Below are 17,495 nucleotides of genomic sequence, written 5' to 3' on the forward strand. Positions count from 1 at the left end.
AGCAGCTGTCATTCAGCTGCTATATAGAGTCCTAAAGTGCCTCTTGAGCCCCCCCTAATTGGGGACCGATCCCAGTCACCACCCCAGATGACATCTATAGTGTTATGGAGCAAAACACTCTATTGCCCCACACTAAATCTCTGTAAGATGTCACTTGAGAAGGAGCATGAATTTAAAGGCCGATTTGAGCATTTGTACATCGATGCCAGCTATATTTAGGAAATCTTCTTATAAACTCCAATTCTCCATTGGGATAACTGCAGAACCAGGCAGGCCACTGGACTATTATTCGAATTCTAGTGCTAGCAGGGGATCAGCAAATTTGCCCTTTGACTCTACCCTGCACCACTAGTCATCCGTTTCATGTATGCGCAGTAGAGAATGCTTCGCCGTTTGACACATACCAGGTGGACACGGCTGGCTGCTGGGTGAACTGAATCCATCGGATTACGGCTCTTCTGTGAGGACCGCAGGTTCCGAGGGTCTCCTGGCAACGGTAAACAAGCCTCTACACTGTGCGTCTCAGGAAGAAGATCGGTCATGTGACGAGAGTTCTAGACAGCTGACACATGACGCGATGATGACGCTGCGTGACGGTGAAAGGGTGTGCGATGGGGGCGGCACCACACGGCTATTTAAATGACCCGCGAACATTGCGCTATTGCCACTGCCACACGCGGGACGCCGGGGAGCACTCTCCGCTCATCGTTGTCTGGAAACAGTCGACATCTAGGACTGGACAGATAAGTTGACAGTGCTGTGATACCTGCATACTAAAGGGATCCAGCACCATTGAATTTATGACATTGCAGAGACCTCGCTAACCTCTAGCGTTACTATTAGCACTGGGAGGTCTGCTACAATGTTTAACATGTAGACACCTGTGAATCATTGTGATATATTTTGTGACCTGAATCTTGGTTGAAACACTATTGCTGTTGGACTGGAGTTTCACTAGGGCATTTAATGCATGGGATCTCTCCCGGGTATTGGTCCGGGCTGTGAGATATGTGTACATGAATAATAACTCTGATGCAATTCAGCCATGCACACTTAAGTGTTTGTTCAACTTGACATTATCCCGTGCTGTGTGACTAAGAGGCTAACTGAATCATTCATGGTCTTTAGAGCCAACATCATGCTCTTTTTGACCTGCCTTCACATATTATAATATATGCCTTGTGACTCCACCCTTGTGACTGGAGATATATACCTTGAACAAAAGGGAACTCCTGCAACTTTGTGTTTTTGTTTTTCCCTGTCCCCTGATGAATCTGATATCATTGAGGAAACGCGTCGGGACACTCCAAACTTTTTGACGGTGTATATATGTGTATATCTATGTCGTCCAGAACACGCTACTTTGTTTATTAGGACGAGAATATATATACAGAGACATATATACCTATATTGATGGATATGTGCGCGAATCAATTTGAGTGCTGTGTCATGGGTGCCCTACATTCATAGGACATCTAGATTGGACCCCACTCATTGCACATATTATACCAGTCTTTATGTCCCCTTTGTAATCCATTTGGCCTTTTACCAACAGGACTGTATTCTGTCTTTTGGGCAAAGCTGGGCAGTCCACATTTAGGGAGGGTGACAATAGGGTCAGAGTATCAGCCAGGTTTATTAAAATAGACTGAAAGGGCTACTTAGGGCTTCGTCCCAGCATTGTATCTTTCCATCTAAGTACCCCTCATCCTGTCTGTCAACAATTTTTTGCTGTCCCTATACACGGTCCTCTCCCATCTCCGCCATCTATTAGGAGAATAGTGTGACCAGTGGCTACAATAATTCTGTGTTTAATACTTAAGGGCCTATAATTTTATTTCAAATACCATATTAAATGTTAAGTTTTAACTTAAATAAGCTACCCACTAATGTTAATACAATTTTTTGGATCTAAAGGGTCTAGCATTTCAGATATTACCATAGTGTGACCGACTATAACCGGTTGTGTTATTATATGACTTTGGCATATCCAGCTCCAGTTCTAAATGTAAGACCGCTTCCTAGCTCTCTTACATTTAGACATTTTTCTGCACCTGAAACAGGCATAGAAAATGGTAAGTCAGACAGGCCTGTCTCCTTCCGTTCTCACAGTTTTAGATCTGGCCTGAGGGGGAAAATCACAGATAGAGGTGCAACTATTTATAGGGGTTGTATAACCCCTTTAAGTGTCATAAAGATGTAATTTTTGTTTTTCAGTTAAACTCATGGATGGTATTGGTGTCTCAGGGCTCTTAGGCCCCATGCACACGGCCATGTTTCACAGCCGTGTGCGGGCCGTGGAACCGCGGCCTGGATCCCTCCTGAGAGCAGGAGCGCACGGCGTCATTGGTTGCTATGACGCCGTGCACTCCCTGCTGCCGGCACAGTACAGTAATACACTGGTATAGATCATACCAGTGTACTACTGTATTGCGGCGGCAGCAGGGAGCGCACAGCGTCATAGCAACCAGTGACGCTGTGCGCTCCTGCTCTCAGGAGGGATCCAGGCCGCAGTTCCACGGCCCGCACACGGCTGTGAAACACGGCCGTGTGCATGGGGCCTTAGGATGACTGAAATTATCTCAAACACCTGTGATAAGTAGTTTGCCAGGTGAGCACAAAGGAAAACTACTTAAGAAAGATGCTCCACATTATTAAGCAGGCCACAGGATTCAAGCAATATGGGAAAGAAAAGGGATCTCTCTACTGCCAAAAAGTGTCAAATAGTGCAATGCCTTGGACAAGGTATGAAACCATTAGATATTTTATGGAAATGTAAGCGTGATCGTACTGTGAAGAGATTTGTGGCCGATTCAGAGCACAGATGGCTTCATGCAGATAAAGGCATAATAAGGAAGGTTTCTGCCAGACAAATCCATTGGATTAAGGGCTCATTCAGACAACCATATGTGTTTTGCAGCTCGCAGAATGCACACGACCAGCTCTATGATAGAAATGTCTATTCTTGTCCTCCAATGCAGACAAGAATAGGACCACGCTCTATCCTTTTTGGAGGGCCGCCGAACGGAAGTACAGATGCGGACAGCACACAGTGTGGTGTCCACATCTTTTGCGGACCCATTTAAATTAATTAGTCTGCACCCGTTCCGCAATTTTGCAGACACACAAATAAGGTCATATGAATGAGCCCTAAGAGAGCAGCTGCTAAAATGCCATTACAGAGCAGCAAAGGTATTTGAAGCTGCTGGTGCCTCTGGAGTCCTGCCAACCTCAAGGTGTAGGATCCTACAGAGGCTTGCAGTTGTGCATAAACCTAATATTTGGCCTCCCCTAACCAGTGCTTACAAGCAGAAACTGTTGCAGTGGGCCCAGACATACAAGAAGACTTATTTTCAAACAGTCTTGTTTACTGATGAGTACTGTGCAACCCTGAATGGTCCAAATGGATGAAAGAGTGGATGGCCACCATGTCCTAACAATGCTGCGACATCAGCAAGGAGGTAGCGGAGTCGTTTTGGGACGGAATCATGCATGACAATGCTGGTCACCATCCTCCTCTGACCTCAACCAGGAGAGGACAATGTGGTGACAACAAATGACAATGTTATGTGCTAAATGAAAGATGTTATTACACATGCGTTGGATGATTGGTAGCATATTTACACAGGGCAATTATTGAGAAAGAGTGTTCACTGGAAGGTTCATTCCTGATAATTACTTTGATGCTTCGTCTGTGTAAAAGTGCCTATATACAGAGAAGGTGCTGCTGGCTTGCTACCGATTTACTGTCTCACCTCAGTGCTGTATTTATAGCTAAGCTGCTTATTTCTACTGTATGATGTAACCCATACTGCTGCTGCCTGTAAAAGTGTGCTACAGAGAGATACGAATACGAGAAGAATCTCCTGTTTTCTCCAAGTGCAGTCTATGGGAGACATCATAGCAGCTAATCTCCACCACTAGCTCAGGAAACACTAACAAGAGGAGATGGAGCCTGGAGAAATAAACTGGTAAAAACTGCAAAATAAAAAAACCTATAATGGCCAGATATAGTATTATTTGTAATGTAAACTACAAATGACACCTTATTCTAAAAAAAATTACCTAAGATAACAGCGAGTACAAACTCAATGAAGTGTTCAAATGTTCAGCAAACAATGACACAAAATTATATAAAAATATTATATTAAATACATTATTTAACTAAATTGCATTAGAACCTACCTTGTGAGCTAGCCTTAAAACATTTTAGCTAATGACTCCTTTCTGACCACACATCAAAAGCATAACAGAAACATTATACCCATTTCAAGAAATAAGGGCCCTTTCCATCCAGTCTTGCTCAGTGGTTGCAGACAATTTGGAGGATGGTGTGAGCAACTTCTGGACTACTCCTGGAGGCTTATGTCTCCAGGGGCCAATCCAACTAATATTCTCAGGGCAATCTCTAAGGCCACCTCAGTCCGCCATAGACATTTTTCATGCTGCAAGGCTCCACAGTCCTCTGGGAGACAGCAAACCACCGAAGAAGGAAGTGAATGTTTTCTTTTTTATTTGCTGTAGGTTGCCTATCCAGCACAAGGATGGGCCATCTCCCATATCTGCTGCCATGGCAGAGATGTTAAATTTTGATGGCGTATATTCAATTGTTTTTCTTTTTTCAGCCCAAAAATATGGAAATCAATAATAAAAATGGCAGCAATGCTGTCTAAAGCATTTACGTAGTCTACAAAAGGGAAATTGTCAATGTGCCAATTAAAAACAAACACTCTCCATTATAATCACAGTCAGTATAGTGGAAACATATAAATAAGGACAACAGCAGTTTCGCACTACCACGCTTCTGTAGAAATAAAATAAAAAATGGAGTCAAAATAGAAGTGCTGCAAGGGATACCAAAATGGGGAGGTAAACTATAAAAAATGTATTAGAACAGTAACTAAAATCAGTGCATCCGGAAGAAGCTTGGTAGCGCCAAACAACTGTTGTCCTTTGTTATATGTATCCACTACACCACCTGTGATTTTAATGAAGAAATAAAGTTGCTGTGTTTTTAATTGGTGGGTGCAGTGGATATATTTCTCTCAACACTGACTGCATCTGAATATCTGTCTGTACTGTACAGCTGTACAGTACCTGGAAATGGCCAGAAGAAGTGTAGAATGTCCGCGAGTCCTCATGTTTTTTTTTTTTTTTCATTTTGGGATATAAATCAAATCGACAAATAATGTGGAAAAACACATTTTTATATAAAATTATAGTTAATACAAAGTTAAACTGTATCCAATGATTTAATATCCAACACTCCACATAAATAAATAAATAGATCAAATGAAAAGCAAAAGCAAATCTGCAGTGTGATCGTCCCACCAAACAGTTCACATCTTAGCTTTCTGTGAGGACACTTGTGTCACACATGAATTGTATGGTTTAAGGGGTGCCTAAAACTTTGGATTCAGGTTTCTATAGACATTTTCACTTGCATAGGTAGATCTGGTTACTCAGGTCAAAGAAGGGAGAGTTAAGGAAAGTCTTAGCTCTCTGATGTCATCACATAAAGGTAGCAGATCCCATTGAGTGGCTTATTCTCATTTTCTGTAGGATTGGCTACCTGCAAGATAAAAGACAACAATATAGATTTTGTGAATTTTATCAATGTGAGAAGGCTACCTGTAACGGAGACTGAGCAGCTGGACGTATAGATCAAATGCACCCCACTAACATATGCCATACAGCGACATGTCACCCACAGGGTCGAGGTATTATTGATATATGCTGTCCGGTACTGGTTTGGGGAAAGAGTTCAATATTAACAGCCTGTTCTACATTCTCGCTGTAATATCCTCCTTAACTTGTGCCAAGTAGTAGAGTGAAGCCGGAAACACGTGTCCTAGGATGATGAACAGGATGCAGCAAGTTACATTCCAAAGGTCTATGACCTGGAAATAGTGCCAGTTAAAATGGCTATGTAACTTGCAATATATTGGTACATCGAATAAACCTTTCACAGTGTAAGGCAGGGGCCAAGCGCACACAGAAATCATAGAACCCCATACCCAAAATCTGGAATGGGTCCACCACACAGCTTTGTCTTGTTTTTATGCCTGGCATCATTTTCTGTGACTTTTCGAATAGTGGCAGAGACCTTTAACACTGTGTGGCACTGAAACCCAGTCTACACTTTCCAACACAGCAACAGATGTCAGAACATGAACCAAAGGGGCTTCTTAAATATGACATTCATTTGAAATACCATATTTTTAAAGGCATTTATGCTAGAAAATTGGAAATAAATACATTGCTCTGGAACTCGCTACCCCAGCATATCAGACTCTCACCTATAGTGGAATCCTTCAAAAGAAACCTGAAACCCCACCTCTGCAGACAAGTCTACAACCAGTGACCCTGCTGCCTCTATACCGCCATGACCAGCTTCACCATCACCTACTGTGTCCTTCTCCCATACCATGTAGATTGTAAGCCCTCACGGGCAGGGCCCTCTCTCCTTCTGTACCAGTCTGTAACTTGTCTTGTTCATGCTTAGTGCAATTGTCTGTATTACTTATGTATACCCCTGTACTCGTATGTACAGCGCCATGGAATGAATGGCGCTTTAATAATAAATAATAATAATTCCTAAATCACCGGAGGTAAAGTACCCCAATTCCCTGCACATAGTGAATTTACACAGCTACTATAGAACTCAAGAGCAGCTGTAAAACATCCACTCAGTGACAGCTATATGAAAACCTTATGACTGCCTCCGAGGAAGGTATGCCATAACCGCCGCTCTTTTTCCCCTTAAAATATAGATCAAAGGCACCAGATTGCTAAGAATCATGTAATCCATTTTTAGTCTGTTCCCTGGAATTCTTACTTTGCCTGCTGTGAGTAGAGGATCCAGCAGAACTGGGGCGACTTTGTAGTGGTCCAGATTGTGAAAACTGCGGTGCAATAGTAGGGGTCTTAGCCTTGCGTGGGCTGACATTCTGTACTTCAGGACTTCGTGGGAGCCAAGTTCTGCTATAAGAGGAACATTAGAGATTGCCAGGGAGATAAGAAAGTGTTAATACTGTAACCTGCTAGACACATTAAACAGTGACTGGACTAATTGTTTTACATCTATTGGTTTAGGATCACTGCCCTGTGCATTAACAACACAAACATTTTCTCATCCACACCCAAGTTGTACAATAGCAAAAGCCATTCCAGCCACTGTATCCTTCATGTTCAGTACCTGTTACTGTGCCCATTGCTTTTATCCAAACTCAAATCCAGAATTCTAGGGGAAGTAGGAGACACGGGTCCCCGGTGATCTGACCGGGCACTTGGAGAAAAAAGCCGGGATGATTCTGTATCAATGGCTAAAATAGGGAAGGTGATAGAAACAAATAAAAAAGTGTTACCTATCTACTAAGAAAGAAATTTACTGAATGCCAAGATCAAGAAAACACATGGAAACAAGTAAACAAGTTCGGCTAAAGTGCTTTTAGACACATGCTTGACTTTTTCCCATCACATAATGTTATACATTATTAACATTTATAAAAGGACAGGAACCGACGAGGACAAAAGGTTCAGTTGTGCTGCCGGAAGACACTTGTTCCGCGTACAGACAAATACAACTACTGCATCCAAGCCAATGATAGCTTCCTGTGAAACAGGAAGCGTATCTTCTTTCCTGGTTGGTCCGAGCAAGAGATGGACCAAGTCAATTTATTTGAACATCTGCAGATGAATGCCACCAGCTGCAAGGTCAAATGGAGGACACAGAGATGTTTCCACAGGTTTCACAGATATCCACATGATGCACAAAAATTCACTGGATGTCACTATAACTGAGAAAATGTCCAAAAATAAAGTTATATTGTGGTGGGATTCGTTGTATGGCTTCTGCATGACTAATACAAAAATCCTGCTAGACAAATATTCCTAAAGTGTGTGCTCCCATAGACATACTAAGGCCAAGGAGCTAGCCACATAAATCAGCAGTAAGCCCTAATGCCTCTCATACACATGAGTTCACCAGACATTCTAATGGGAAACTCCTGACTCTCCAGTGACACGTCATGTTGGGAGAGAGAAAGATCCAGTGAAGTGAATGTTTTCGCCAGAACCTTTTGTTCTCCCGGGAGATAAGCTGCTGACAGAAGCGTCTGACAACGGCTTTCTCCTCTCTCCCCATTGCCAACACATACACACGGCCAAAGTGAACATTTACTGTATGTGTATGGGGGAGTCAGCCGAACAATTGAAAATAATAAAAATCAATTCTTGGAAGCCTTTAAATTAGTATTAGAGAAAGATAGTTCGATATAGACAATTATATGTGCTTACATGATGAGGCAGAAAAACCAGCAGAGGTGGGGCGGCTTCCACTTCGTGTAGGGGGTCTTGATGACAATTTTTGGACTCTATACGAGCTTGAAGGATTTACTTGTGAGGTTATGTTGTCTGACCTAGTAGCAAAGTAAAACATATTAATCTGTCAGAAGAATACAATAAGTCAATGCCAAACATTTTCAGACAGTTTGCTGCTTTAGTGATCTTTTTGTGAGATGTTTGTATGGTATACTGACGTGCAATGCAAGTATTTCATGTGTGTTTTTTTTTTACTTTTATTGAGAAATATATCAAGTTTATGCAAAGACTCAGTATATCCAGTGTTGATCCTACTTTTTCAAGATTTCTACAATTCCCCCTGGCATGCTGGATATGAGCTTCTGGGTCACATCCTTACTGACAGCAGCCCATTTTTGCCTAATCGGTTCTTGGAGTTTATCACAATTTCTGTGTTTTTGTTTTTCCACCCACTTTTTGAGGAATGACAAAGGGTTATCTATGGAATTGAGATATGGGGAGTTTCCTGGCCATGGACCCGATTTCAATGTTTTGTTCACCGAGCCACTTTGTTATCATTGTTGCTTTGTGACATGGTGCTCTATCATGTTGGAAAAAGCATTGTTCATCACCAAATAGCTCCTGGATAGATGGGAGAAGTTGCTCTTGGAAGATGTTTTGATACCATTCTTTATTCATGGCATGCTCTAATGCTGGCATGACACAGGACTTATGGTAGCACTCCTCTTTTCTTCTACGGGCAGTAATTTTTCCAGATGTCCAAATCAGTCTGGATGGGGCTTCATCAGAGAAAATAACTTTAACCCAGTCCCCTATAGACCAATCCATGTCCTTCCTGCAGAATGTCTGTCCTTGATTTTTTTTCTTGGAGAGAAGTGGCTTCTTTTCTGCGTTTCTTGACACCAGGCCATTCTCCAAAAGCCTTCGCCTCACTGTGCATGCAGATGCACTCACACACGCCTGCTTCCATTCCTGAGCAAGTGGTGGTGACCCAATCCGATAACTGAATTCTCTTCAGGAGACAGCCCTGGTACTTTCTTGGGCACCCTGAAGCTTTCTTCACTGCAAATTAACCTCCCCCTTAAAGATCTTGATGATCTGATAAATGGTTAACATAGGTGCAATCTTTAGGAGCAGCAATGTCCCTGCCTGTGAAGCCCTTTTGAAGCAATTAATGATGACAACATATGTTTTCTTGGAGGTAACCATGGCTAACAGAAGAAGACAATCATTTCAAGCACCACCGCCCCGTTTAAAGCAACCAGTCTGTTCTTCTAATTCAATCAGCATGACAGAGCTGATTAAATTAGAAGAGCAGGATATCCTTGTTAACACTTTCTCATGAGCTATCGAGAAGATCACTGAAATTATGTTAGCAGGTCATTTTGTGGCAGGGCCTAAATGCTGTGGAAATGGAGGTTTTGTGATCAAGTCCATTTACATGGCAAGGAATGACTATGAAATTAATTTGCAATTCATCTAATCACATAAAAACTAAAGCAGAAAACTTTGTGAAAAACAAAATTTGCATCAGTCTCAAAACTTTTGCACCATGATTTAGTGTCATGAAGAATGGATAAAACAAGACAGAGATATGTTTGTGCTTTGGACAGAATATGTATGAATGCACTTGGACATTTGATAAACTTAACATCTTTAAAAGTCTTTTTAAAACTGTTCCTGTACCCTCTATCACAGGACCTCTCACACCAATTTAACTACATGTCTTCCAATGATGCCAATATAAGCAACATTGTACTCCAGTGTTGGATGAAAAAAAAAAAAGGATGAAAAGGTTATTAGTATCTAAAACAGTGACAACACCTATCTTCCAGACAGGTCATCCATATCAGACTGCATATGGGAGCAAAGCTGCAGGGCAATGACACAGCCACTATACAGCGGATGGTGCCTTCTGCTTCAGGCTCTGTCCACGGTACGTTTATGGCGCTGGTGACTGCCATTAACAGCTGATTGATGGGGCTGCCAGATCCCCATCAATCTGCTATTGATCAACAGTCTGGAGGATAGGTTATTAATATGTAAACTTCTTTAAATTCAGACACTGTACTTACACTGTATGCACAGCCCGGTGACTACTAGGGGTTACAGGTCTCTGGAGTGGCTCGTCAATGCTCTGCAGTATACCAGGAAACATTCTCTTCCTTACTTTCAGTGTATGGGTCATGATCTGCAGAGAGAGAAAACTTATTGATGCCTTTCTCAGATATTAATCCATTTGCTAAGCATTTATTCAGCACCAGTAAATTAACATATGAATCCATCTTAATTCTAAAGTGTCTGCTATGCACTTGTAAAACTCCACCGCTTCTACCCAATTCATGACCACACGAGCCTTCTGGAAGGAATGTCACTGTTTTCTTCAAAAAATACGAGTTCTTCATCGTCATGGATAAGTATTTAAATGAACTATATGTACTGCATAATGCCACTGTCCAACTGACTTACTCCATGCTCAAACTTTTTTTTTTTTTTTTTTACTTGACACGGATCTTGATGCAAGTTAGCAATCATGCACACAACCATATTTTGCATCCGTGGCCAATCCCCAGAGCACACAGACCCATTCATTTCTATTAAAAAAGGAAGGAAAATTCCAGCTTCCAAAAACGTGATAGCCTTTATTGAAATGTGCTAAATAAAATCCAGCTCAAAACACAACGTCTACACGTTTCGGATCTTACAAAAGTGATCTTTACTCATGACAAAGTTGTAGTAAAATCCAGGAGCTTTTATATGTAACTTAACCAATCAAGTGCAGTTTAGAGGTTACATCCATGGGTGGATGCATATGCATTTAAAGGAAAGCTAAACATGTACAATGGAAAAAAAAAATAAAAAAAAAATAAGGGGATCAATAATGTAGTATCATGTCTATAGTTTAATCCTGCTGGTACACAACTTTCCATTTGAAAAAAATCGAAAAAGATTCCCTGTTACGGAACTTGTGTTTATAGTCACCACCTCTAGTGGGTGGAGGAAGTCGCTCCAAGCCCTAAACAAGCAAACCAGACACATCCCTCTGATGAACATGAGCTGTTGAATGTGCGTCCATTAGCTGTAGATTGAATGGATCGGTTCACATTTATATACTGGCAACAAATACAAAATGTGGCATCCACACTTGAAGTTGCCTTTGTATTGCAACCAGGTAAGTTTACTGCAACTTTTTTCAATAAATAAACTTTGACTTTTTGTGTAAAAGTGGGTGCATGGCAAGCTACACATTGGACACCCACCGCAGTAGCTTGTGTCCATTGTTCATCCAAGTTGAATAAAGCAAAATGTTTCCAAGATTCAGATACTACTAATTTTACATCTTTGTCAGCTCAACAGTCTACTCCATTATTTTGATCAGAGAACGTTTTATCTATTTCATTTGATGAACTGGCCAACCGTTCTCATATCCAGGAGTTGGAAGCCTTGGATTTTAGTTCAACTAATAAAGATTTCTCTCACAGGTTTAAAGTATATAACGAAGATTTCTATCCTATTTAATCGCAATCTATGGCACTGGATCATTTTCAAGAACTTGTTGAGAAGGACTTATACTCCCATCATGATTTGGTGCGTTTATCTAGCACAAACAATATAAAAAAATAACCTAACTATGAAGTAATGCGTTGCCCTACAGGAATTATAAAATATAGATGACATCATAATAAAACAAGCTGATAAGGATGGGGCTGTGGTTGTTATGGACCGATATATATATCACAAAATCTTCTTACGCTACAGGATACCAATACATATCTTGAATTGGACCATAACTACACTACCTCCTATCAGCAAGAACTTTTTTCTTTGTTATCCCAGGGTTTAAATAGCAGCTTTCTTAGTCAAAAACAACTAGACTACATTTTAATTCAGCATCCTGTCACACCCATCTTCCACTCATTACCTAAGATACATAAAAAAGGGCTTCATCCCCCTATGAGAATGATAGTACAGTTGGAACTGGCTCATTTTCTGAAAGATTGTCGGAGTGCATGGACAGTTTGCTGCAGCCTCTGGTTCAACACATCCTGAGATATTTACAGGACACTCGGGCAGTCCTTCAAGCCCTGCATAATCTCTCTTGGTCAGCTAATTTTGTGTGGGTCACAGCTGATGTCACCTCAGTCTATACTGTTATTTATCACAATTTAGCTATTGTTTCTCAGAAATGTTTTTTGTCCGTTTATGCAGATTTTTCAGCTGAATTTCAGGATTATATTTGCCAAGTCATATGGTTCTTATTGAAGCATTTTAATAGAAAAAATGAATATGGCTGGCTCAGTAGTTCATTTTTGTCTTTTATTAAATCAGTTCATATATGTATGCAGAAGGCATTTAATAAATAACTATATGTATAACAAATGGCCCTATTCTAATCCCCAAATAGTACAAATTCATATAATTATTAAAACCTCATATTTAAAACACATGTACAAAAGGTATAGTTGTTAGATGAGCCAAGTCCCATATTTAATATTTTATTACTTTTATTGTTAATTGTTTGCAGGTCATAGCAATGTTGTGGTTTACTATTGCAAACACAATTTGAAGAAATTATGTTAACCACCTCAGCCCTCCTAGCTTAAACCCCCTTAATGAACAGACCACTTTTTACAATTCTACACTACTTTCACGGTTTATTGCTCGGTCATACAACTTACCACCCAAATGAATTTTACCTCCTTTTCTTCTCACTAATAGAGCTTTCATTTGGTGGTATTTCATTGCTGCTGACATTTTTACTATTTTTTTTATATTAATTGAAATTTTTGCAAAAAAACATTTTTCACTTTCGGTTGTAAAATTTTTCAATTAAAACTACATTTCTATATACATTTTTCTCAAAATTTATTGTTCTACATGTCTTTGATAAAAAAAAATGCAATAAGTGAATATTTATTGGTTTGGGTAAAAGTTATAGCGTTTACAAACTATGGTACAAAAATGTGAATTTCCGCATTTTGAAGCAGCTCTGACTTTCTGAGCACCTGTCATGTTTCCTGAGGTTCTACAATGCCCAGACAGTAGAAACACCCCAAAAATGACCCCATTTCGGAAAGTAGACACCCTAGGGCACAGTGAGTTCATGGAAGTTTTTATTTTTTGTCACAAGTTAGCGGAAAATGATTTATATTTTCTTTCTCTTTCTTACAAAGTCTCATATTCCACTAACTTGTGACAAAAAATTAAATTTTACATGAACTCACCATACCCCTCACGGAATACCTTGGGGTGTCTTCTTTCCACTTGTGGGGTAGTTATACTACCCTGGCATTTTAGGGGCAATAAAGCGTGAGAAGTAGTTTGGAATCCAAATGTGTAAAAAATGCCCTGTGAAATCGTAAAGATACTCTTTAGAATTTGGGCCCCTTTGTGCACATAGGCTGCAAAAAAGTGTCACACATGTGGTATCGCCGTACTCAGAAGAAGTAGGGCAATGTGTTTTGGGGTGTTTTTTTTACATATACCCATGCTGGGTGAGAGAAATAGCTCTCTAAAACACAACTTTTCCAATTTTTTTTATACAAAGTTAGATAAAAGTTATACAAAGAGATATTTCTCTCACCCAGCATGGGTGCTCACCCAGCATTCTTACAAAGTCTCATATTCCGCTAACTTGTGACAAAAAATTAAATTTTACATGAACTCGCCATGCCCCTCACGAAATACCTTGGGGTGTATTTCCAAAATGGGGTCACTTGTGGGGTATTTATACTGCCCTGGCATTTTAGGGGACCTAAAGCGTGAGAAGTAGTTTGAAATCCAAATGCGTAAAAAATGTCCTGTGAAATCCTAAAGGTGCTCTTTAGAATTTGGGCCCCTTTGCGCACCTAGGCTGCAAAAAAGTGTCACACATGTGGTATCGCCGTACTCAGAAGAAGTAGGGCAATGTGTTTTGGGGTGTATATTTCCATATTTGATTGATGCCGGCTATTTGACTCCTGTATTTGTATTAACAGATCAGTTATCTTCATTGGTGGCGCAGTGGCCACAGCCCCTCCCCTCCTCCTCCCGTCTTCCTTCTTATTGGCGGAGGCGGCGGCAGCAGCACAGGGGGGAGGGAGAGACTCCTTCTCCACTGTGCTCTGCGCTGCTGAGAAGAACATCGGCTATCATTTCCTGTGCCCCGCTGCTGTATTCAACGGCAGAGCTGCGGTGGCGGGTATAGTCGCAAATGGCGACAAGACTAAAAAGTCTTGTCGCCATTTGTAAATTCTAAGTCGCATTGGCAACCATTTTGGTCGCCATCTGGAGCCCTGTATACTTAATATTTAGGTGTTTTTTTAACTTTTTTTTTTTTTACTTTTTATTTAATAATTATTTCCCCCCTTAGGGGCTAGAACCTGGGATCTTTCATCCCTTGTCCTATTCACCCTAATAGATCTCTATTAGGATGAATAGGACTTTACACTCTCCCTGCTGCCCTGTGCATAGTGCACACAGCAACAGGGAGCTTACCATGGCAGCCAGGGCTTCAGTAGCGTCCTGGCTGCCATGGTAACCGATCGGAGCCCCAGGATTACACTGCTGGGACTCCGATCAGAAGCTGCCACTGCCACGAATGAAGAGGAGGGGAGGGGACCCTGTGGCCACTGCTTTGAATGATTTTATTACTGGGGGATGGGGGGGCGCACTGCGCCACCAATCATTTTAATACTTGGGGTGGGGGGAGGGCACACTGCGCCACCAATGTTTTTAATACTGGGGGGATGGGGGTAGGGTGCACTGCGCCACCAATGTTTTTAATAAATTTGGTGTTATCGCTCTCACACTGGTCACTGGAAGTTCAACATGGCACCTCATGGCAAAGAACTCTCTGATCTGAAAAAAAAATATTTTTTTTGCTCTACATAAAGATGGCCTAGGCTATAAGAAGATTGCCAACATCCTGAAACTGAGCTGCAGCATGGTGGCCAAGACCATACAGCAGTTTAACAAGACAAATAGCCTCGCCATGGTCGACCAAAGAAGCTGAGTGCATGTGCTCAGCGTCATATCTAGAAGTTGTCTTTTCAAAATAGACATATCAGTGCTGCCAGCATTGCTACAGAGGTTAAAAGGGGATGGGGAGGGGGGGTCACCCTGTCAGTGCTCAGACCATACCAAATTGATCTGCATGGCTGTCGTCCCCGAAGGAAGACTCTTCTAAAGATGATGCACAAAAAAAAGGCCCCAAATAGTTTGCCGAAGACAAGCCGACCAAGGACATGGATTATTGGAACCATGTCCTGTGGTCTGATGAGACCAAGATAAACTTATTTGGTTCAGATAATGTCAGGCGTGTCTGGCAGCAACCAGGTGGGGAGTACAAGGACAAGTGTGTCTTGCCTACAGTCAACCATGGTGGTGGGAGTGTCATGGTTTGGGGCTGCATGAGTGCTGCCGGCTGTGGGAAGCTACAGTTCATTGAGGGAACCATGAATGCCAACATGTACTGTGACATACTGAAGTAGAGCATGATCCCCTGCTTTCAGAAACTGGTCCGCAGGGCAGTGTTCCAACATGATAAAGACCCCAAACACACCTCCAAGACGACCACTGCCTTGCTAAAGAAACTGAGGGTAAAGGTGCTGGACTGACCACACATGTCTCCAGACCTAAACCCTATTGAGCATCTGTGGGGCATCCACAAACGAAAGGTGGAGGAGCGAAAGGTCTCTAATATCCACCAGCTCTGTGATGTCATCATGGAGGAGTGGAAGAGGATTCTAGTGGGAGCCTGTGAAGCTCTAGTGAACTCTGTGCCCAAGAGAGTCAAGGCAGTGCTGGAAAACAATGATGGCCACACAAAATATTGAAACTGGGCACAATTTGGACATTTTGACTTAGGGGTGTACTCACTTTTGTTGCCAGTGGTTGAGACATTAAGGGGCACACCGAATTTACACTGTGTACACTATATACAAGCTGTACACTGACTACATTACATTGTATCACAGTGTCATATCTTCCGTGTTGTCCCATGAAAAGATATAATAAAACAGCTAGTTCACTCCTGAATAAATAAAAATATATGTACACTAGAGACCTGCTACAGGTCCAGATCTAAGATTTATCTTGAGCTTCTATACATTCTATGAAAATAATTTTCTAGTCTCCAGCTAGAAAGGAATACCGGTACATAAAAAGATACAAAGGAAAACATAACAAGGAACAAATACTGCAATTTTCCACCAGCACTAGCATTTCATATTCTCAAAAATAGAAATCAGCTCACAAGACATCTTAGGAGGATAAGCAAACGTCCTCCTCATTCCCCCCTTTAATAAGGATATTATTGCGATAACCTAATGTACAAGGAAGAAGGAAGTTTACTTTGATAAATCAGTTACTTCTCTAGATATTGTGGAGTTGCATATTTCTTTAAACAATACCATAAACGCATAAAACAAAGTTCAAGGATTAAAGGAATAACCTTTATATATAGCACAGGATACCTGAGACCCAACCACCTAGGCTACTGAGCTAATTATTAGGCATGAACTAGCTAAGGCTACTTTCACACTAGTGTTTTTACTGGATCTGGCAGGGCTCAGCAAAAACGCTTCCGTTACTGATAGTACAACCATCTGCATCCGTTATGAACAGATCAAGTTGTATTATCTTTAACATAGCCAAGACGGATCCGTCATGAACTCCATTGAAAGTCAATGCGGGGCGGATCAGTTTTCTTTTGTGTCAGAGTTAAACGCATCCGTCCCCATCGATTTGCATTGTGGGTCATGACAGATCTGTCTTTCTCTGCATCCCATGATGGAAAGAAAACCGCAGCTTGCTCTTCGGTATTCCCAAACCCATTCAGTTTTGTTTAGTTACGTTTTGCCCCATTGACAATGAATGGGGACAAAACGGAAGCGTTTTTTCTCCAGCAAGGAATATTGGGCACTCTCACTTCTATGAGACCACAAAGTTTATTAAAGTTGACACTTTAAATATATTACATAAAATGGATACAATATCTAAAATAACACATGTAACATGCAATATAAAATCCGGATATTTAACTCTAAAATCAATATGATGCCACGAAGATGGTTAGCGTTAAAGAAGTCTTATAGTATTTACAAAATCTGTGGATAAAGTGCACCGAATGCAATCTCCTTCAGATATACGATCTCCCAGTTCAGACCTCTTACATTCAGAGGGTATCAGTT

The 17,495-nt window shown here is 41.2% G+C and overlaps 1 protein-coding gene across 3 annotated transcripts in view; it reads right to left on the reverse strand.

The window, feature by feature from the left end:
- Positions 1-5,191: 5,191 nt before the first annotated feature.
- Positions 5,192-17,495, reverse strand: part of ARMC9 (armadillo repeat containing 9) — a 128,358-nt gene continuing 116,054 nt past the window's right edge. For all 3 annotated transcript variants that reach the window (XM_044290107.1, XM_044290106.1, XM_044290108.1), the window contains 5 exons: positions 10,398-10,513; positions 8,299-8,420; positions 7,199-7,325; positions 6,839-6,984; positions 5,192-5,572 (listed from right to left, as the gene is read on the reverse strand). In XM_044290107.1, coding sequence (XP_044146042.1) covers positions 5,550-5,572; positions 6,839-6,984; positions 7,199-7,325; positions 8,299-8,420; positions 10,398-10,513 — 534 coding nt within the window. In that variant the 3' untranslated portion in view covers positions 5,192-5,549. The remainder of the gene's footprint in view (positions 5,573-6,838; positions 6,985-7,198; positions 7,326-8,298; positions 8,421-10,397; positions 10,514-17,495) is intronic.

Source organism: Bufo gargarizans, chromosome 4 (assembly GCF_014858855.1).
Source record: "Bufo gargarizans isolate SCDJY-AF-19 chromosome 4, ASM1485885v1, whole genome shotgun sequence".
NCBI lineage: Eukaryota > Metazoa > Chordata > Amphibia > Anura > Bufonidae > Bufo > Bufo gargarizans.